Below are 22268 nucleotides of genomic sequence, written 5' to 3' on the forward strand. Positions count from 1 at the left end.
AAAGGTAGTGTTTAAATTTTAGCAAAGAAACTCAGTTCAGTATGTGTAAAACGTTCTCTTTGGTTTTTGCTATTAATCTTTTTTTAAAAGAGCTTTCCCCTTGATGAGTCACTTAAAACATTAATAAAAATCCTTTTAATTTTAATGGTTAGGTTTTACCCTTCAAATTGAAATGTTAATGGAAATGGATACTCTTCTGCTGATCTTTCTTCTTGGCAAATCAGCATTTTCCAGTCCCCTTCCTCTCCCGCTCCCACCCGTCCGCCCACCTCCAGGAAATAAAAAAGCCGGGTTGGAAAGTTCCCAGGGAGCTCTGAGGTTTACGTGGCGGGGACGGCTATTTCCACCTGCCCACAGGTGTCTGCTTTCAGCCCCAAACCCCTGGTTGTTTTTTATCAGTCGGTGCGTTTGGCCAAGAGGCTTTTCAGGTTTTCTCTCGTGTCTCCGTGGTGAGATTGCACTGGGAGAAGAGCTCTGAGATTAGGGTGCAGCCAAGGTCCGTGCTCCTTCTGTTTGGTTATGCTGGAAAACCTTAGCATTGCTTGATTTATTCTGGTATTCTGGTTGGATCCTAAAAAGGCAGGTGCAGTTCAAGGGATGTGGTTTGGACGGAATTTTATGTGAAATCTGCGTTCTCGTGTTTAAATGTACAGAAAGCAGCAGGGTTGCTGCACTTTGCCTGCTGCTGGGGCTCCTCCGTGGTGCCTCTTGTGTTTGCTGGCTCCGGGCCCTGGCGAAGGGTGGCTATCCTGGGTTAGGATAGCATTCCTGCTGCAGTTGCATTGCATCTCGCTTTCTGCAGTCCCAAAGGCTCCCCGCGGCGCTCCCCATAACTCAGCTTGAAGCTGGGCGCTCGCTCAGCCCTGCCCTGCTAAGTGCATCAATCCCTCCGTGAGCTGCGAGGGCTGGCCTCCTCCATCAGACATCGCTGAGCCACCAGCGTTCTGGTTTTGCAATAAGCGGAGTTTCTTGGCAAGCCCTGGCCCTCTGGCAAGGACTGTCTGGACGCAGAAGTGCTCCGAGTCCTCTCCTGCCATCGTGCCGGTGGTGGCAGTGCCAGGCTCCTGCACCAGCCCCGGCACGTCCCCGTGCTGGCCGTGGGCACACGCTGCCTGCAGAGGCTTCCTACCCAGCTTGGGTTTCTGGACACCGCTGGCATCTTTAAATCCCACCCTGATTGTAACTGGAGGACCGCCAGGACAGCGTGCACCATGGGGGAGATGCAATGCTGGTGCGGGAGGAGGTGGGGTGGGGTTGCTGGGGGGGTCACGCAGCGGCTGGGCTGCTTCATGCTGTCCATGGGGCTGCTCCCCCAGGGCTCCAGCATTCCATCAGCTCCTGTCTTTGCTAAACAGAGAGTTCTTGTGTCAGGTGGGAGAGGGTGGAAAGGAGCATGGTCACGCTAAGGACTCGGGTGTATCTTTTTCATATGGAGACCCTGGTTTTAGCAGTGAAACCTCAGGGGTTTGCAGTGTCTCATTTTTCACCCGTGTGATTGCATTGGCTGCTGCGGAGCTGCTCTTGATGGACAGAACCCACCTTGTGTGGAGACAAAAATCTCTCCACGTTGGTCTTTTTACCGACTGCTCGCCTGGAAGATGGGGCTTGTATTTAGGGAAGGAACAACAGGGAAAATAGATGGTTAGCAAGAAGTCTGATGCAAGAGGACGGTCATGAGGCTGTTTTTTTGGACCAGCAGTGCTCTCCCAAGTGGTAGGACTGCAGCTTTTGCAGCCCTGCCTGTAGCTCAAATGCCTCGTCCTTTGTCTCATCACGTTTGGGCCTGCCACAGATTTAAAACTTTGCATTAATTTCAGGAGTGGAATGTACACTGGTCTGCTTCTCCTCATGCAGAGCGGGGAAGGTTTTTTGGAAGGGAGGGGTTGAAGAGATATCAGATCATGAACTGTTTGGGGGAGAAGCTAGGGACAAGTCATCTGGAGGTTTTGGCAAGTGTGCAGCTCGGAGTGGCGTGGCATGTGCTAAGGTCTCTCTCTGACCCATTGCTGAAATGCTTGACTGAAGGTTGTCTCTTGGTGTGAAGCACTGTTAGGTGTGAAACTAGATCTGGTTGTAGTGTTTGAGCACAGCCCTCCCCCGTACTGCGCCTCGGCTGATCGACACGTGAAATAGGACAAATGTATTGGTATTTCTTCACCGTTGTTTCCATTTCCACAACAGAAACTAAATCTCATGACTTCCCGGTCTTCTGAGCGTGCCTGCATTGGGGATGCTAGAGAGGAGGATGCGGGTGAACATGAATCATCTCTGCAGCCTTCTCCACAGCTGCTGCTGCTGTGACAGCTCCAGCGAGGGTTGGGGTGGTGCTTCTGTGGTCTTTTGCACCAGGCTGGGGCAGGTGGCATAGCTCTGCCATGCCAAGGTTCCTTCCAGGGGTACTTCCTTGCGTGACACAGCCCCAGCTGTGCTGGAGGGACGTTCCCATGGACGGGATGGAAAGAGGAAGCGGTGCAGGCCAGCGTCACCCTCGGGTGTTGCTGCTCTGTTCCCAAGTATGTCTACCAGCAAGAGTCATTTCCCGCAGCTGGGTTGCCATGTGAGTTATGGATGCTGTACTGGTTGTTTGGTGGTGCTGATGCTCTGCTCCGGGTGCCTGCACGGAGTGCAGCAGCTTTCAGTGCTCATCTGAGCAGTCTGGGACCTGCCTACCCAGCCTAATGCCATCTAGAGGCTGCAATTATCAGAAATTAAGTGGAAAATGGATTAGTAAGGTACTGTAAAGAGAATGATGACTTCCAGGATTCAGCACCAATGGATCAAATGTAACAAGTGATGTATTTTAATCACCCACGAAGCAGACAGAGGGATCAGCAACTCTGTGAGGAGGCTGTATAAATAAGAGATTGCTTGGTGCTCTTCTCCAAATTTGCGGTTTTCTTTTTCTTTTTTTAAACGCTAAATTCTCTCCTTAGTTTCTCCCAAATATATTCTTGGCAGGCTTACAAAAAGAGAGAAGGCAAGCAGTGTTTTTCAGGAGCTGTTTGGGCCATCCAAAAATGGGTGGTGATTTTGGATCCCACTATCTCAGGGTCTCACCTGGTGCCTTACTGGAGCTGGGTTTTGGGAAGATGCAGCTTTGTCTGCCCTCTCATTTCTGGATGCTTCAGAATGGGTACCCAGAGCTAGTTGCTGCTTTTGAAAACATACAGGCTTTGAATGTCTTAAAGCATGATTTTTAAAAAATATTTTTTAAATGCTCTTGGAAATAAGGTTTGTAGATGAGCACAGAACAGACACAGAGATCACTGTGGGAGCAGGGCCTGGCTTGACCAGAGAAGGACCTCTCTGGAAAGGAGGATGTTTCTCTTTCTCTTTACATGACCCTCTCCTTCACCCATCTAGTGCAATTGGCACATGGTGTTGACTGCGATGGTGATATAGGCAACTAGAAACTCCCATTCTCTCATCACTAATAAACAAACATGATAATCTTCCAGTGATTTCTGGGGGTTTAAGTTTCAAGGCTGGATGATGAAACAGGAGGTTACACTGAGGTTTCTAAAGGCTTTTGGGGGTTAGACAAGTGGGGCCAAGTGCCTGCTTCACTGGGAATTCTGGCAGCCCTGCTGAGCGTGCGGTGCCCGTCGTGGTCTCGATCGCTTACACTGGAGCTGAGCACCACTGAGGTTTCTGCTTGGAGAATCAGTGCGTGCTCAGGCTGGAAACATCTCCTGTCCTGGCCCATGGAAGCTGTTTTTTGCCTGACTGCTTTTGGGGGACCATTGGACCAAACCTAGGGATGCGAAGCTGCCGCATCCTCCGAGCCTCCACGTGCAGGCAGAAGCCCGCCAGCTTCCCTGGGTTTGGTGCAAGCAAGCACTCGGGGTAGCCCAGAGCTGGCAGCGGCTGGGTCCGGGGCTGCCCGGGGCTGGGGGGCAGCGTGGGCAGAGGGATGCATCCTGCCTAACCCTGCATCTGCTGCCCTCTCCATGCCTGTGAGCTATTCACAGGCACCAGTGTCTCCCTCTGTCTAATGCTTCCTGTGATTTCATAGGAAATTTCTCTTGCAGTGGCAGCTGCTGCCAGTTTGTGTAGCCCTTTTTTCTCTGACCTCAGTTAATTCTTTTTTTGTCTACTGCTGAGCAGGGCTTAAAGTTTTCCATCAGGTTTTCACAATTCAGCCTCTGTGATGCCATTTCCTACTGCTGAGGAAGTCAGGATTGCCTCTGCCTGGTCTAAAATGTGCTTGAACTCATCCCTTGCACCAGAAGAGACTTCTGTGATTGCTGGGGAGAAACTGTGGTCATCAAGGAACCGCTTTGTTGTGCTGCCCTTCAGCTCCCCTTCCTGTCTTTGAGCAGCCAGTTGGCTTTGGCAATTGAATGGGCGTTACGTGGTGCTGCACCAGTGGAGTCCTTCCCCGGGCTTGACCTCCCGAGGCATCACCACGCCTGGGTTCTGAGCTTGCTCCACGTTGGTCCTTCTGTCTTCTGGGCTGTTGTGTTTGCACCTCCTGTTTCTTCACAGACAGGCCACGCAGATGCAGGGAAGGTGCCTCTTGTAGGATTGCAATGAGACTAAACATTAGTAGTCTGTGAGCCACTGCCAGATGTTGTTCTCTTTCCCATACTATCTGCTTGGCAGATGTTCCTCAAACCTGCTGGCTCCAGGGTGCAGGGGTGCTTTGATCTGCAGGAGCATGTTTGCAAAGTCTCTGCTTCTCAGTGTGCAGCTGTGTCCCTTGTCATGTCCCCATGGGTCTGGGGGTGCTGCCGTGACAGCAGGCAATTGCTGGGATCGGCATCCCTTTCCCCCACTGCATTTGGGAATCAGTGGGATGCTGTCCCTTGGTGAATCAAATTTGGAGGACGACTCTTCTTCCTGTAAGAGGAGACCTGACTAATGCCCTGCTGAGCACATGGAGGTCAGAGTGAGCTGTCCACGTGTATGGCCCCATCTGGAGTTCGCTGCCATGGGGACAGTGGGGCGTGTGGTGTGCCTGGCTCCCTGCAGCATTCCCCCCTTTCATGAGGAATGGGGCCGACAGGGAGTTTGGGAGTGTGGGATGAGAGCAGGCTTGGCTCTGGCCCATCTTTCCCCCATGGCAAGCTGCTGCCTTCTCTCAGTGGGGAGGCTGTTGCTCTTACAAAGGGTCTCCTGTGATTCTGCTGCCGTGCACTCGGCAGACTCTGAAGCCTTTTGTTGATTTTTTTTTTTTTTTTTTTTTACACACCCACCCCCCTTTGGGTGCTGTCAAAAGCTGACTTCTGTGCTCTGGATAACAGGCATGTCTGGTGGAGGCATGGATTAGGTCAACTCTCTCTTGCTAGACCAAGGAGGAGGAATGCGGTTTTACACTCAACCTTCGTCACACAGGCAAAGCAAATCCTCTCGATAAGGGAACAACTTCCCTCACCCCATGCCTGTGATTATGGCTTACGGCCTGGCTCCGACATCAGCTCCTGGTGTTGTGCAAGAGTGGAAGAGTTTGCTCTCCTTGCCTGGGTATTTCATCACCCCCCAGCCTGTGCTGCTGTGGCTTGCTGTTCAGTGATGTGAGCCACCATCCCCTCCGTGAGCTGGCAAAGGCTTGCTTTCTCTTCTGCAGCCATGGCATGTGCCACGCCAGCCCTGACGCTGGGTAGGGGAGAGCCTGCGCCTCAGAGCAGCTCGGCAAAAGCGAGTCCCACAGTCCCCCGGCTGCAGAGGACTCACTGCAAGAGTAATTCCATGGCCTTCTGGTTCATCGTTATCAGGGGAACGCAGGACCTCTGTGTTTGCCATTTTTCTTTCCACTGGATCAGATTTAAATGAAAAATAATTTTTTCCCCTCACCTTTATATTTTAGAGGGGAAAACTTTTCCTCTTTGTGGTGGAAAGCAGAGGAGGAGAAGCAAAGTGATGATGCAGTGACACACCTTATGACCTGCTGGCACTTGGCTTGAGGTGTTGCTTTTTGGAAATGGTTTTATTTCTTTCTTTTTTTTTTTTATTTATTTCCCCGCCCCCCTCCCCCGCAGAGATTTCTCGGAGTTTGATTCCAGATGGGAAGCTATACGGCCCACTCGCAGGCTGTTAGACCTGGGGTGCTGCTCCTCCAGCAGATGTACCCCTCTGGGGTTACGCCGTCTGCATGGTGTATCCCTCTGGCATTACACCATCAGCTCTTATTTTCACAAAGCCCTTCCTGGATGCTCTGCTTCCCGGGAACACTGCTGAGCACATACATTCCCCTCTCCCTAGGATCCCTGCAGCCCGCAGCACTCTTAATTGATTCAATTAGGATATTATCTTACAAGTTTCCTGTTAATGAAGAAGCTGTCTAGCGATGTGTTAGCTGGTGATACAAAGCTGCTTTTGAAAGGCTCGCTCTCCCGGGGTGGCCCCGCCAGCTTTATCGCCTGCCCAGTTAATGGACAGCTCGGCCGTGGGGACAGCGTTCCCATGATGTGCACGGACCTTCAGCTGTGGCTCACTCTAGAAAGACTCACTGCCCAGACGTTTCTTGGTTAATAAGAAAAACAGCTAATCGATAAGATAAATCGGTGGTGGAGATAAATGGGGATAAACATGCCCTGTCCTGGCGTGCCGTTGTGGGGAGCCTGGCTGCGGGTTGGATGTGCTGCTTGGGCATCCGTGCCCTAGTCCTGGCTTAGGGAGCCAGGGCCTGGCAGCTGTGTGGTACCTGCTCTGCTGGAAAGGAATTGGTGAAAAGTGGGATACTGCAGCTTACTGCGTAATAAAAACACACCAAAACGCTTTCAAGGGTATTTGTTCCGGTATTTTTTTTATTATTTCTTTTTAAAAATAAGATGCTATCAGAAATACTTTAAAATAATCTTGGAAGGAGATAAACAATAAGAGTTATTTTTTTCTTTTTTCCTTCATTTTTCTTCCCGACCTGGCTGAGTGCATTGCTGAGAGCCAGACTTGGCCTCCCTGCACGCTCCTGTCTCAGCAGGGAAAGCTGTGCTCCGAAGGGATGGGTGGCTGCCGCTCGCCTGCCCCGTCTCCCCAGGATCTTGGATGGCTGGGCAAGTCTTCCCTCCTGGGAATGTGATGTGAGCAGCCTTGTTTGGAGCTCAAATGGAAACCCTTGCCACTGAGATGATTTGCGGGACTCTCCCCATGCCGGCTGCCTACCTTCCACAGTACCTTGCCTGCTGGGTAGCACGTTTCCCTGCCACGGCTGGGGAGAAAGATGCTCTCCCAGGAGACCTGCCCTGCCTTGTCTCTGGCACGCCTCGGTTTCTGAAGGCCATATTGTGATGCTTGAGTGTCCCTCTCCCTGGGCTTGTGGGGTTGCTGCACTTTTACCTTTTTTCCATCCCTTTTCCAGAGCTGTGCCTGCTGTCCTTGGCTATCCTGGGCAAGAGCAGTGTCACCACCTGTGCTGTAGTCCCTGTCCTGCACAATCAGCAGGAGGAAGATGGGCCAGAAAGGACACAGGGAGCCTGAAAACCTAGAGACCTGCCAGCTGGCTTCCTCTGGCTCTCTGGTAGCATCTCTCAGGTCTGGAGCTGACCTGTTGCCATCACTGTTCTGTGCTTTTTCTGTGTGTCTGGTGCTATGGAGGAGCTATCAGTCCGTGACCTGGGGACTGGATTTCTGCAGCTGTGTGCGCCTGTATCTCACTAACACGAACTGCCTGCCGTGGTTACTGCCAGCACTGGGCTTGGTTTTTTTGGAGTGGGTTTTTTTGCTGTTCCTCAACCACAGGCTTATGCCTAGTGAAACTGATGCACGAGTATTTGCTGCTGCCTTCTCCAGAGCTGCGTGATGTGGCAGCCAGGCTGGGTGGGACTGACCCCTCTGACTTGCTCCTTCCCTGCTTTCTGCTCTTTCTGTGTGTGCTGGAGGGTGCTCCAGGCACCTTGCAACCTTTTTTCCTCCTTCTAGCAAGAGAATAGATAGCAGCTTGTGAGTGCACAGGTATGGTGGTACCAAACCACAGCAGGCAGCACAGGGACTGGTCTGGCTGGGGTGATGCTGGTGGCTCTGGGCTGGGCTGGAACAGAGCAGGGTGGCTGCAGTGAGGGGGTCCCCACATCTCCTCCTGCTTGCTGAGCAGCCTCTGCAAGAGACACTTTCTGTCAGGCAAAAGGAAATGGAGAACTGGGCTGAAGTTCTGGAGTTCTGGCCAGGTTTGATGGGATCACATGGCTGGGAGCTGATCTGGCCAGAGGCACAGCCCAGGCACGTGCATACGGGAGAAAACAGCTTGCACCGTTTGTGCCTTGGAGGCTCACGGTGCTCCTGGGAGTGAGAGATCCTCAGCTCGCGTTCAAAACTGCGGGGAGGGGAAAGCTTCCAGTGACTCAAGTATTGCCTTGCTTAACAGCAATCAGATGTGCGGCATTTGCAATTTGTTTTGCTCACCCTTTACCAGTCACAAGCTTTCCCGAGCTCTTTCCCACAGGAAGAGCAGGGCCAGGGGCACCTCTGCCGTAGCACAACACGGGTGTTTTACGGGGTAACAGGGATATGGTGTCATCCTTTATTTTTGTGGGTTGAGGGAAGAGGAGGAGGCAGTTGCGTGCCCAGGGAGGCTGGGGAAGTGGTGCTGCCCTGGGAGCCTGTGGTGCCTCCGGGAGCCGAGTCCTGCCTCGACGGCTGGGCTTGGGCTCGCTTTGTGGCTGCTGGGAACGTCACCGCAGTCCCCAGTTACTGCTGAGTCTGGAGTCATTTTCTCTGTTACAAGCTCTCAAATTTGTTTCGAGAAGTTGTAAACACAGTCCATTCGTGCTTTGTGTCATCCTGGTTTTGAGTTGTCTTGATTTCATTTTGAAGAGATGAGAGCTGCTTTCAGTTTTCCTGTTGTCTTTGGGAGTGTTGGGGGAGTTATTTCTTCTCAAAATGTAGGACAAATGCCTCCTTCCTTCTGTCCCCTCTCCACCAAATCTCGAAATTTTATCCTGGTGCGTTTGAGGTCCAAGAAAAAGAAAAATGCAAGGGCTATATCAACAAAAAGCACTTAGCTTTAGCATTACAGCACTTTAAACAAACTCACACCTAGCAATGGAGGAGTCCACAGCCTTTAGCTAGATGCAGAGACCTCCTGTAAAAAGCATGTGGAAAAATAGGTGCCAAAGAACAAGAGCCATGAAAACCAAGGAGCCAGGTGGGAGACATCCCAGGGGATGTCAGGACCCAGGAGTTTGGCCTTGTGTGGACTCCCTGTGGGGAAGGGACTCGCGCTGTTCCATGGCGGAGCAGCAGGCAGGAGGGAGCATGGCTTGTGTGGCTGGCTGCTCTGTGGTGCCCATCCTGCTGCCAGGCTGGGCGAGGGCTGCCTGCAGGTGCCTCTCATGGGATGAACGGCTCAGGCTCTCCGGTTGCATAGTTTCCTCTTTGTATGAAACACTTTAATTGAGCCAGAGGAGAACAGCTGTTTAGACTTTGTAGGTGCTCAGGATGCTTTCCCGGCAGGTTGTCTCCAGTGCTTCCATAAGCGCTTAATTATTTATGCAGAGTGCGATAGCTCCAGTAGGAGAGGTTAAGACCCATTTCAAATACCCTGGGGACCAGGGAGCTCTTCTGGTGAGGGGAGACAGAGCTCAGGTCCATGCTCCAGGGAAAACAAGGGAGAGTCTGCATCTCCCTCCCTTCCTCCCAAAGGAGGGAGTATCTGAGTGGCAGGCTGGGTGGCTGGGCATGCTCTTCCTCCTCTTCTGCTCTGAGTAAAGAGCAAAGCCCAATCCACATGGTGTTTTCCAGCAAGACCACGCAAATCAAATGCTGAGGATGTGAATACTGCCAGGACATTGGTATTAAGCACCGTAGCAGCTGCAAGGAAGCTGTGTGCATGTGCTGGAACACCAGTACATGCATCCAGCAAGAGCAAGAGCTGGTTATCGCCTCTCTTTGCTGACTAAACATACTACATGCAGTTGCATCAGTCAGGAAATGATTTGTTTAATGCTGAAGATCCCATAAAACATTAATCCCGCAAAGCCTGCATAGCACAAAGCGTTCCCCAAACTTGATGTGTAACTTTATGGCCTTTTGCAGGCAAACACGAGCTGGTGCTGTGAGTCCAAATCAGCTGTAGTCCAGGAACTGTGTCAGTGCTGTGCTATGCTTGAGCAAATAAGCTTAAAGTACGTCTTTTTTGAGGAGCGACTGAGGTCCATCAACATGAAACTTAATAGTTGCAGAAAAGCAGGTTACATAAATCACCCGCGGTGAGCAGTATGACGGTGATGAGCAACATCAGTGGTGAGAAATGTCTTGAAAATAGTGGAGATGACGCTAAGGTCTTGTGCTTCTGGCACTGCTTTGGATGTGCTTCCCTTGGTGCTGCAGGTCACTGTACTCTGGCTGATGGTGCTGTGTACAGTGTCTCAGGATGCTGCTGGTTAGGAGAACAGGCTTCTCCTCCTCCTGGGGAGGGTGGCCTTGTGTTGTGCAAGGTAATCACTGACTTTAATCACCTCTCTTGCGTTTTCTTTTCTAGATGCAAATGCTGGACAAGTTTCCAATGGAAGGAGGGCAGAAGGACCCCAAGCAAAGGATCATCCCCTTTCTGCCAGGTAGGCGAGTGGACTCCAGCAAAAACCATGCTGGTTTTGGCATGGCAGGAGCTTTTTCCCAGTCTGTGTGAGAGCATACACGTGCTTTAGCTCTTATCTACTGAACCATCTGAGGAATAACATGTTCCTGGCCTGCACTGTGTCCATTAAAACATCTGTATTTGTTAGCAGTGTGCCCAGCAAGTGGTAAACCCCTCAGTCATTCTCTCTCCCTCCAGAAGTCATTAGTGAAGGACATCAGCTAAGCAACCCCACTTGTACTTCTGCCAGATGCAAGCCCTGCAGCAGCCTGCTTGTTTTCAGAAGGGGCTGGCCAGCACGGCACGGGGCTGAGGATGGTGTGAGGCTTTCCCAGACGCTGTTTTTCCTGTCCCATGCAACTCAAAGGGCCATCCAGAGAGAAGGAAATAACAACTGAATTCCACGTATGAAGTCAAGCTGATTGACAGCCTTGGCTTCCTCCCATGATGTTGGGGACTGGTTGCTCAAAGACAGGATTTCTGCGGCATGGTTTGTGCCCTGCCAGCCCAACATGCAGCTGAGGTTTGTGTGCCCAAGGAGCAAATGCAGTGGTCTGTGGCAGACTGTGGTGCGGGGGATTGCTTGCGGCTGCCCTTTGGTGCTGCTGCTATGGGGTAAAAAAACCCAGACTAAAACGCCTTGCAAAAATAACCAGCCTGAGGGGGCCCTGGGAGTCTTTCATGCACCCATAGCTAATGGCTTTGACCACAGAGTTGTCTTTACCCCCACCCCCAAGTAGCTAATGGGCATATTTAGAAATGTCACGGTACCATAATCACTTCCAGTGACTGTCAGGTCCATTTAGTGCAGCCCTTTGTGCTGTGCACTGCCTCCTGGCTTTTCTAGAAACATGAAGGCATTTAGTGGGTTTTACTTTTCTCTGAGTGGCATGAAGAAAATTATTTATGCCCCTTTCTGAGCAAGAGAGTCTTGTCTGGGTTTCCCATAGAGGGATTTCTGATTCTGGCTTGTCCTTGCATGGTAACATGAGCAAGAGCAAAGCACACCTAACATTAATACAGCAGAAAAATCCTTGCTGTACAAGTACTCCTGCCAGCAAGGAGTGGGGAGGAAAAATGGAAGGCAAATTGGCAAAGGGCATAACTTGGAAAAATTGGATGTACGGTTTGGCTGTGCTGCACTTGCAGAAAATTCCCACCAAATGCTGCTGTTTTTGGAAGGCAGCGATGGGGCTTGGGAAGCCTGGTCAGAGCACTGCTTGTCACAGCACACTCATCAGTATTTGTTTCGTCTTCTTGGTGTTGAAATAGTTTCCCCTTGCTAAGAGGCATGTCACTGGGATTTCCATTGAAGAAAAAAGGGGATTGAAGTTGCTGGAAAATAAAGCCTGGCTCTTGTGTAAGAAAGCTGTTTTGGGGAGTTAGGATCACCATCCTCTAGAGGAGCTTGTGTGTTTGTGTGTGTGTCCTCTGCAGAGATGTTTGCCCCTTTGCTCTGGTCCCCTTTATGCAACAGGATTAAATAATACCGTTTTCAGAGGTGGTTACATGTTGACTTGGAAAACCACTAGTCCATGCTTCTCCCAGAAATTTTTCTTGACGTTTCATTTTTGCAGTGGCTTGCAGTAGCTAACAGAGAGACTGTTGATGCCTGACAGCTGGCACCTGCAGCTTTATCACTTGTACTTTCAGGTGCCAGCACACGGTAAGAGGTGATATGGTGAGGAGATGCCAGCACGGGATGGTGTCCTGCTTCCAACCAGGAGACAGCCACTGGAAAAAAACGATAATCTTGCATCTGCCTGTCCTCATGGGGCAGCTTCCAAAGTCCTCTTATTTCAGCAAAGATGTGTTATTTAAGAAGTGGGAATCATGGAATCATGTTGCCTTTGCTGCACATCACGGAGCGGTCAGGAGCGGGTGGCTTTCTCCAGCGCAGGACGATGAGCCATACCTCCCTAGCAAGGTGGCTCGCAAGCTGTGTCTGCTTCTGAAAGAGGACTTTACCTGGGGATAGGAGAAGGCTCTTTTAATAGTGGCTGGCTGTGCTAGAGGATGGCTTCTTTCTGGAGCTGTTCTTGGCCTTCCCGGTTTGGGATGGCAATGGGTATTGTTAGGTAAAGCTGAACCCAAACTTTGTCTCCCTCTGCCTGGGGGTGCCATCCAGGTGAGCTCAGTGCCTGGGTGTCTTTCTCTGCAAAACATGGCTCTAGTATGCTTAGACTCGCTAGGGTTTGGTTACGTTCAACGTCTGTGAGTACTGTAGTTTGCTCCTACTCCCATTTTGAGCAATATTTTTGGCATCTGAATTTCATTACCAGTGGAGATTTGGCTCCAGTGGCTTACTGAAAGTACGCTGCTTTCTGGGAAGCCCATTGTAGAGTATCATTAGACATTGTGCCCGCTGCAATTCTCAAAAAATGTCTCCTGTGACTCTGTGCTTCCTTCAGCTCTGGCTTTCTTAGCAAACCCCTAAGTGTCCCAAACTCAGGGTCACCAGCATAACCTGAGAAGGTACCATCTGGGTTTGTCAGGCTGGTTTCCTGGAATGGGAAGTGAGTTCCATGATTACTCCATAGTTACAACATCCAGCCCACAGGAACTCTGTTTGCTTTGTGTTGCTTCGTTTTGTTAATGTTTGCTTTGAGGATTTGACGACTTGGAAATTTCTGGAGACTTCGGGTCTTTTGAAGTAGGTCTCTGATGGTATCAGAAGAGGCTCTTGTAACTGCAAGTCCTCCAGCCCACTTAGCTCATCTGAAGTGGAGTCCTCCAAAGCAGAGCAGAGCAATTGCTCTTGAGGTTTGGGACCAGAGGTTGTTCCTTTCCGAGTGTTGCCACCACACTCATCACACAGCAGAGCTTGGTGGGCTCACGTTTTGCCTGGCAGGACATTGCAGTGCTCCTGCACTGTGCCTGAAAAGCCTTTGCCGCCATATGGGGGAATTTGAAGTGGACTCTTGGCTACTTTTGCTGGCTCTGAGCCACTGGCACAGCCTGCTCAGCTTCACGTGGCGCTGAGGATGGCCCCTTGAAACAGCTCCGGTGGCACCCAGCGCACGCGTGGCATCGGCTGTGGTCCCTGGAGCAGAGTCGGGAGCAGCTGGTGGGAGAGGAGAGCTGTCACTGCCCGGCGCAGGGGACGTGCTGGGCGGCTCTGTCCTCGCCTGCAAGAGTCCGCACTGAGGGTTACGTGCTGCTTGGCTGGGAGATGATGGTATGGAGACCCCAGGAAAGAATGAACTAAGAAAACAAATGAGCTCAGCTGGGCCTGCTGTGTTAAGGGCTGTGCCAGATCTTTCAGGAAACAGCTTTTATAAGGAGAGTGGAGCCTTCCAAACTTCGTACAGCCCGAGTGGCCTGGAGCAGATCCTGGCCAGTCTGCTTCGCTGGAAACGTGAGCCTCGGCAAGGAGGGGTTGCCTGAGGCTGAGCTAACTTTGGCTGTAAAATTGCTTTTTAGGAAGCTTTAGCTACAGACAATAGCGAACTCCCAAGAAGGGAGGAGGAGAAAGGGGGTTCGGTGAGATCTTTTTACAAAGGAGAATTATGCCTCCTTTCTGCTCCCTTCCCAGCCTGCTAACCTGCTTGGCATGGGCATCAGTGTGACCCGCAAACTTCAGGGCTTTTCTCCCAGAACAGCTGTGAGGATGCTAATAGCTCACCACAAAGGCCTCATGAAAGAGGTGGAGCACAACTCATCCATTTTCCAGCTACAGTACCTGACTTTCCCCTGTCCCATTGCATCGTCATCAGAGCTGGAGGCGGGGCAAGGGTCCAAATTACTATTTTTTTGCTCTAGAAAGATGAGGATCTCTGCTGTAGCACTGTTGGGTGGATGGTCCCAGGCTAGCTTGCAGCCCTTAATTAGTACAATTGCCTTTTCTGTAGGGTTTCAGCTCACTGCTGATGTGCAGACAGTATTATCCCAGGAAGAGTGCCGTGCTGGAGCAGTTGCTCTGCTTCTGTCCTTTGAGCTGTCTTTAAACAAACTACCCTACATTTTTCTCCATTGCATGGCATATGCATTGTAGGCCATAGAAGCAACGGCCTTGGGAACATTTTGCTCCTATCCAGCAGGATCACAAACCATGAGAGCGTGTAAGGGGCTGTCCTGATAGGGGCACTGTTTAATTCAGCTTCATTTCACAGACGTGGGACTCTGTGCTTATGCTAGACCCAGGACAGCCCCGGAGGCACTTTTCTCGTTCCCCTTCTTTTAACCGGGATGTGTGCACAGTGCGGGACTTTGCTAAACAGATGCTAAGTGCAGGGCTCCTGGAAACGCCATCTCCCGTGCCTGCTTCCCCATCCTAGGAATAGCCCACGTAGCTGGCTGCTCCGTGGGCTGGGATTAATTATGTGTACGTTTGGGGCTGCCTTTTTTTTGAAGTGAGTTTGGAACCCGTGCCAGGGAAAATCTGGATGTGATTTGAAAGGTGCAGAGAAGTGAATTCTTTCCGAGGCGGTGGGGCGGAGGGAGGGTGGGGGGAGTCCTTCAGGGTAAAGCAGGAGGCACAGCTGGTTTTCCACTTCTGAAATATCTGGCTTGGTTCGCGGCTGTGATCGGCAGGGTGATGTGTTTCAGGTTCTCTGCCCCTCCAGTTTGCTGGAGATCCAGTAACAGCCTTTGGCTCAAGAGGAGCCTCAACCATTTTGCTGGTTGAAATCCCTCTGCCTTGTTTGGTTGTTTTTTTTCAGCTCCTTGCTCCACAGTATAATTCTAGCTCTGCCTGGAGAATTCCCACAGGAGGGAATAATTTGCAGAGCCCTGTTTCTCTACCTGTTTGTTTGGAGAGATTAACCCCTCTTGTAGCCCGCCTGCTCTATCTCACGCTGGTGGAGACCCAAATTCCTTATCAGCCCTTTCCCCAAGCTCCCCTCTGACATTTTTCAGTCCTTGATGAATGGCTGAGGCAGCGGGGGCCACGCTGGGTGGCTTGCAGCCCCGCCTCCAGAGCCGCCACAGCACCCTTTGCTCTCTCGATGGACCAGATAAAGCAAAGCAGCCCTGATTAGCTGCAAAGGGGTTTCCTAGTCCTGGGAGAGCAGAACCTTTCCAGCACTGGAGGATTTTTTTGGGCAGACACAGTATCTTCAGTGGAGCTCCTCTGGCTGGCGCCAGCTCCACTGCATGGGGGACAGAGCTCATGCCCCCCTTTCCCCGGGGCATCCTGCAGCGGGTGGTGGGCACCAGCCGCCTCCTCCTGCCCAGCTGGGTATGAGGCAGCCCACCAGTGTTATTGCTGCTGCTGAAGCCCTGAGCCCAGTGATGTGCAGCTTAAATGCAGAAGAGCAGCCTGTGCTCCAGCTGTTGGACAGAAGGTAAAAGCCACCGTTGTCCCCCGTGTCCTGGCCAGACTGTATCAATGAAAGGACTGACACAGTGGGGATTTGTGGGGGAAAGGAGTGCAGGGAATTGTGGCAAAAGAAGGTTTTAAGGAGGGATTTAAAAGAAACCATGCTATGGCATGAAGCATTTACAGGAAAACTCTCCCTAGGGTGAGGCACGGCATGGCACGGTTAGGACAACAGCTGCTGTGGGACAGTGCCGGCCTGAGGTTCACAGGGACACGCTCGATGGATTCGCTGCCTGTTCATCATGTTGGATGAACTGCTGCTGATGTGTGGTGGGCCTCTGGCCATGGTGGATGGAAACAAGTAGCAGTGGTGGAGGGAGAGGGACGGGCCCGTGGGAGAAGGGAAGAAAGGAGCAGCGCAGCTGTGTTGGTGGGACATAGAGCTTTGTAACTGGGGAGCTTCACATCCCACAAGGTTGTGAAGGTTGACAGCATCAAGCATATCTCAAAGCAGCATCAAGGTGCTCTGCTGTGGTTTTTCAGGTTTCCATCCCAGCAGGGTGAAGAACACAGCTGGCCCCCTGCTGTCAACCCAGAGCTTGGGGCAATGAAGGAAACAGAAGCACTGAGACAATTTGAGCGCCAGAGCTAAGCAGATGGTGCCAGGCAGGTCAAAAGGAGAAGGGAGGGAAGGGGTTAGGCAGGGAAAAGGAAGAGCAGGCTGGAGTGCCCATAGCTGTCTTTCCAGGCTGCTTGCAAGGTCTCCCCCTCCCCTCTGCCCTGCTACTGCCCAGGCAGGGAGACGGGACGCTGGATGCTGACTCGGAAGTTCTTCAGATGTGGGCAGACAGTGGGTTTGTGGTAGGCTGAGATCTTTTTGCTAGGTTGCCCCAGCCCCAGTCCCCCTCTGAGAACCAGCTGGTGCCTCCAGTGCTGAAGTGCCTGTATGGGCGTTTGCTTGGCTGTAAAAACTAACCAGGTTCAACAAGAAAATCAAATGAGTAAACAAATGCTTGAGTCGGCAAGGGGAACCGGAGACAGCTTCTGCTGCTTTGGTACTCTTGAATTTGTCTTTTCTTTGGGTAGGTAAAAGCCTCAGCGCAGCTGGCTTTGGCTGCAGCCCAGGCTCCAGCCCAGTGCCCTGTAGGTACGGTACGCCTTCACCAGGTTGGGGGGCCAGGGGAAGAGCAGCAGGGTGAGAATTGGCATCATTTGAGCATCATTTGGCCTTGGGATTTCCTCCCCATGGTGAATCCTCTGCCAAGGGCTGCTGCTCATGCCCTGTCCCTTTCCTGGGCTGTTTGTGGGGACAGGGGATGGCTGGGGTCTTCTGGACCCTGTGATGAAGGTCCTCCACCTGCCCCAGCTGCTTTTGTGTTGTGTTTAAAGCACCAGTGATTTCTGGAAAGCACTGCATGAAAAGCTGGATGGAGACTTTTATTATTTTTGGGTGGTGAAATTCAAGTTTGACTCCGAGGTCCTGTTGGTCTAAATATTTATGGCAGCTTACTGATTTTTTGAAATTAAAGTAATCCTTGTTACTCTAAGGCCACCCTACGATAATAATCTGTTCTGCATTGCTTAATTCCCCCCAGCACTGTAACCAGGCAGTGAAATGTGGTATAGCTGGAGAGATGTAGACGGGGAACATCCATCCACTTTTGCACTGAAGATCAGTGCAGAGACTTTGTTTGATTTGATTTCTAAGGCGTTGCATATATTTCAGTGCTTTCCCTTTTGGTTTTATTCCCTCTGTCTTTAAAGGATGGGTTGTGTTGGTTAGATTTCTCTAGTCAAAATCCTGATGGAGAATAATACTGCCAGGTTACCCTTAAAGAGCAGATGCATGCAATAATGCCTAACCTGCTGAGAAATGGAAAATGTATAGCAAGCAAAGCACGTGTCATGCTTTGGTGCATCTACAGTTATATTAACGTAATGTGTAATAAATATATTCCCTGGAATAAGGTGTTTCATATTCTACCAAAGAAAGACCAATTTCTAAATTGTAACTTGTACACGGAGCATCTTCAGGACCGTTGTCCTCTTCAGAGGCACCACTTTTTCTCTGTAGGTATTAACAGGTTTTCAAGATCCAGAGAAATCAGGCAGCATGTCCTGAAGTCTGGGTACTTCTTGTACAGGGAGACGTGCCAAGGCAGCCATTCTGTAGTAGTGCCTTATCTCTGTCTTCTTTTTCCAAAATCAACTTACTCGACACATTCCCAGGTGATAAACGTTCAGTCTACTCATAGCTTTGTGTGTATAAAGGACAGTGTATTTTATGGCGCTTCCTCGTGAAGTGGCTTTCTTGTGCTAGCAGGGAGGGAGACTCATTGCTCTCATTGCTCATGCGTAACGTTCTGTATGTAAATAAGAAATTCTAACAATTTCGGAGTGCTTGAGTTGTGGTGTGAGTGAGAAGCTGGTGAAGCTGGAGCCTGTAAGCAGCACTGACCTTCCCAGCTGATGGAAAACCCCACTAATCAGCACGTTGTGCAGAATTGCCTTCCTTCACATGTCTTCCCCTCGATACTCCTTGTGCTGGTGTTGAGACTGAGGGCAGGAGCACTGCTATGTCTATGAGGCTGTTAAGAGTAAAGTGAATCTCATCTGAGGATGTTCTTAAAACTAGAGCTGGTAGTCATTTTTGTCATATTGGAGCAAATTTTTCTGAGCTTGCTGGCATCCAGGAGTCAAGGATCCATTTTTGTCATATTGGAACAATTTTTTCTGAGTTTGCAGGCATCCAGGAGTCAAGGATCCAAACTGCACCAAGGCTATCCTTACTCTTGCTAGATACCACGAGGGCAGCTGAGATTGCTCCCTCTTTGCTGTCGGTGGTCTGCATCTCACATGCTGCAGATTTACCAAGTGAACAGTTCATCCAGCTGGAGGAGTTCACCATGGAAAATCAAACCCCTGAGACCTTCCCCTTTTTTCAGCTGGCATCCTGCTGTGCAGATGTTTCTCAGCGTTCTGCCTGGCTTGCCTTTGCCTGGAGCTAGGTTACACTGTGCCAAAGTTGAGCCAGCAACCACGTCCTCTGCCCAGTACCTGTGTGTCAGGCTGCTCGCTGGAAGGTGCCAGGGCAGCATTTATCCAGCACAGTCACCAGACTTACCTTTCCTCTTGCCTTGGCCATCTGGCCATTTCTTTGCCACGTGTTTCCTTTAGGACCTAGAGGAGCTAATCCCAAACCTTCTCCTCCCCTTCAGCGTGAAGGACTATCTGCTGTGGGCAGGAGGAAGAGAGTCCACCTGGATGATTAGCAGGGCAGCAACCTGGTACCAGGCTGAGAGTTGGCAGCCAAAAAAGCGTAAAGCAGCGAGCACTTAGAATGAGGTGTGGGTGATGGGCACCATTGCCTTCGCTGTGTCCCCTGGAGCTACAGCAGTGAGGGGTGCAGGTAGGAGATGGGTCATATCATGTGTTTCTGTTGCATTGTGTGGTCTTTGGCCATGTGAAAAGCCCTAGAGGACAGCACTGTTGTTCCCATTTTGCAGATACGGTCTCAGGAAAGCGTGCCCAGGGAAACGTTGCATCGCACCAACCCAGCAAGTTGCCCATCTTTCCCTTCCAGGGGGGAAGTGGCTTCCTGTGCTCTCTCGCCTTTCAAGGCAAGGATTTATATAGCAGTATTTGGCAGCACTGAAGGGTCTGCAATTATGTTAATTAGGCATTTTGATTAAAAACCAGCTTCTTGTTGGAAAATAAACTTCCTTGTTGAAAAATACTAGATCTAGAGCAAATCAAGACAGGAGCTGGATTTCCTACTGGTTCGTATGCTCTGTGCCTGGACTAATTTAAGATCACTTCGGTTGTTGTGATGTATTTATTCCCCAAAACTATATTCTTTTTATTATTATGCACTAGCATCTATTGGTTAAACATTTAAATATTCCCACATCCAGGGCTTATTATTTTTCCATTTATAATGTACCCACCCATCAGTGATTTCATTTTGGCAGACAAACCCCAAACAGCTATTCCTTATAATTGTCAACAAAACTATTGTGATCCATTCATCTTTTTAAAAATCATCATTCAGATAGAAACCTATGCAGCAAATACGCCATGACTGCTGATGAGAAGGGAAAACTGTTGATCGTTTTCCTGTCTGATGGAAAATAATTACTACAGGCAGGGAAGGGAATGCTGACCTGGTTGTTGCTCCCAGTCTTTCCAGACAAATTCTGTGTTCCCAGGCTATTCACCCTCAAATTCTAAAAGACAGATTGAATAGAGGGATATTTTTTTTTCCTCTGTATCATAAAGACTGCCAGACTTGGGTCTGGCAGGCTGTGGGAAGGAATGCGTTTCAGAGCAGAGCATTTCCCACCATGAATGTCTCAGCCCCTCACTGTCAACAGGACATAAATGAGAGTCAGTCCTGGTATGAGCTGGTCTGACCCTGTGCATTTCACTGAAGGGCAAGGACAGAGCTAATACTGTGTGTGATTGCTCCCTCGGACAGTCCAGGTTGGAAGGCGTTCTGCATTAACTGAGCCTAGCCGGAGATTTGGCTCTTCCATGAAGTTCTGATTCATGCTCCTTGCAAGCTGAAGTTGGGTTGGCTTAGTTCGTCTCTGCTTATAAAAATGCACTGGCAGGCTGCACAAGTCACGCGTGTTCCCGATCCTGGACAAGTCAGGGAGAAGTGGGAAGGCAGGGGTGGTGGGGGTGTGACCCAGCCCTGGTTTTAAAACTGTGGTAAGCGTGTGGTCACTTTACCGTGTCCTGTTCTTGGGTAGCTCAGTAGCATCCAGCTTCTGGTTCCAGCAATGCTGCGGCTCCTGCGAAGGCTTGCTGCAGGGGCTGATGCTAGCCATGGTGCAGCGCTGAAGGCTGGGTGATGCTCCAGAGTGCTTTTCTCCTCCTGTTGCTTGCAAAGAGGGTGTGTTGGTGTTCGGTTGTGAGGGGAGTTTGGTTTCTGGGTTGCCCCACGGTGACCTCTTTGATAAGTGAAGAGATGGCGTGGACAGGCACATCAGTTGCTCTCCCTGGGTTTTGTGGTGGGATTGGAAACCCAAGTAGGGACAAAGAGATGAGACTTCCCTGTGGTGTGAGAGGTGTAAGGAGGATCTTGAGGGAACTTCACTACCACCCACACCACCACCCCAAACCACAATTTTCCAGGTGACTGTATAGCAAAGCAGTGCCAGCTCCTGGTGCTTTGGAAAGTGCAGATCTGAAACCCTACCCTATACCAGACCTTTTGATCACTGAGTCTTCATGTGTATCTGTTTCACTGTCTGCTAATGGCTTTTGTCTTGTTAAATGCCAGAGAAGCTGTTCTTTGTGAGAGCAGCTTGAAGCATTTAGGACTCATTAGACTTCAAAGGAAGGAGGCCTGTACCGCAAGCCAGAGGGGAGGAATTGGAGTGGCAAGAGGATCCCATTAATGGAGAACAAAAATAAACCCCAGACAGGAAGGAAAATCCTATAGGTCTGACTCGGAGCTGCAGTCCTGACACTGTGGCTTCCAGGACCAGTTGGACACAGGAGCTGCACAGGGAGAAACCCTCTGGCTTGGCTTCTGCCCACACTAGACCTGGATGCCCTGAACAAGCCTGGAGCCTGCAGCAAGGGTCCCACCTGCGCCGGCATTCACAGGGATGCCCGCTTCTCTGGCGAGCACTGGCGTTTGCTGGTGGACTTGGACACCCAGGACCTGCATGCCAGCAGACCGTAAGGTATCAGGCACGTGCTTTGATAGGGGCTGCTGCTCTGTAATTGCCACATTGGTGAGGGAAGATGGGGCTGTAGTATGCTGGTAATTGGTTCCTCTTCTCTCTCCTTGAACATGCTTGCCACTTTAAATGTGCTTTATTCTGATGAGGTATTTAATCTGTGGGAGGGAATGGGCTTTTTGTTTTTTAGGTACAGTGCTTTTGGTAAGAAGAGGATGTGCAGGGAATAGGTCCTAACTGAGTGATTCATGGGAGAGTGTTCCTGGGTGTTGTGCTGACCTGCTCTTGTCTCTCCATCTCTCCTGTTTCAGGGAAGATCCTCTTCCGCCGGAGTCACATCCGTGATGTTGCAGTCAAGCGCCTGATACCTATTGATGAATACTGCAAGGTGAGGGGAGGTTTCTAGCATCAACCAAAGATGAAGCCACCTTGATGAGGCTTGATCCTGTTTGATAATATATAACGGTGTGCCAGTGCTGGGAGAACGGGGAGTGTGGGCTATTCCCCACTACCAAACCCTTTCTGTGATGAAAACCCATGCACTGATTTGCTTTTCAATCCATTAATGCTGAGGGCTTGGAGACCTGGGCTTGCAGGGTACAGGGTGGCCCAGCTCCATGCCAGCTTGCACCCTGCTGCTGCTTTCCCTTTCTCTTCTCCTTTCTCAAGCTGCAAACCAGACCCAGCTTTCCAGATGGGCTGGAAAGGACTGGCCGCGTCCAGTCTGGTAGGTGGTTTGGAGTGAGATGGTTGCGCGTAGGACTAGGCTTGAAGGGCTTGGCTCCTTAGGGAGCCTTTCCTT

General features: G+C 50.7%; 1 protein-coding gene across 2 annotated transcripts in view; it reads left to right on the forward strand.

Annotated features, from left to right (window-relative positions):
• The window catches only part of SH3PXD2B (SH3 and PX domains 2B), a 78028-nt gene that overhangs the window by 23557 nt on the left and 32203 nt on the right, over positions 1-22268 (forward strand). For both annotated transcript variants that reach the window (XM_055718447.1, XM_055718449.1), the window contains exons 3-4: positions 10418-10493; positions 21778-21854. In XM_055718447.1, coding sequence (XP_055574422.1) covers positions 10418-10493; positions 21778-21854 — 153 coding nt within the window. The remainder of the gene's footprint in view (positions 1-10417; positions 10494-21777; positions 21855-22268) is intronic.

The sequence above is a fragment of the Falco cherrug genome, chromosome 8, assembly GCF_023634085.1.
Source record: "Falco cherrug isolate bFalChe1 chromosome 8, bFalChe1.pri, whole genome shotgun sequence".
Classification (NCBI taxonomy): Eukaryota; Metazoa; Chordata; class Aves; order Falconiformes; family Falconidae; genus Falco; species Falco cherrug.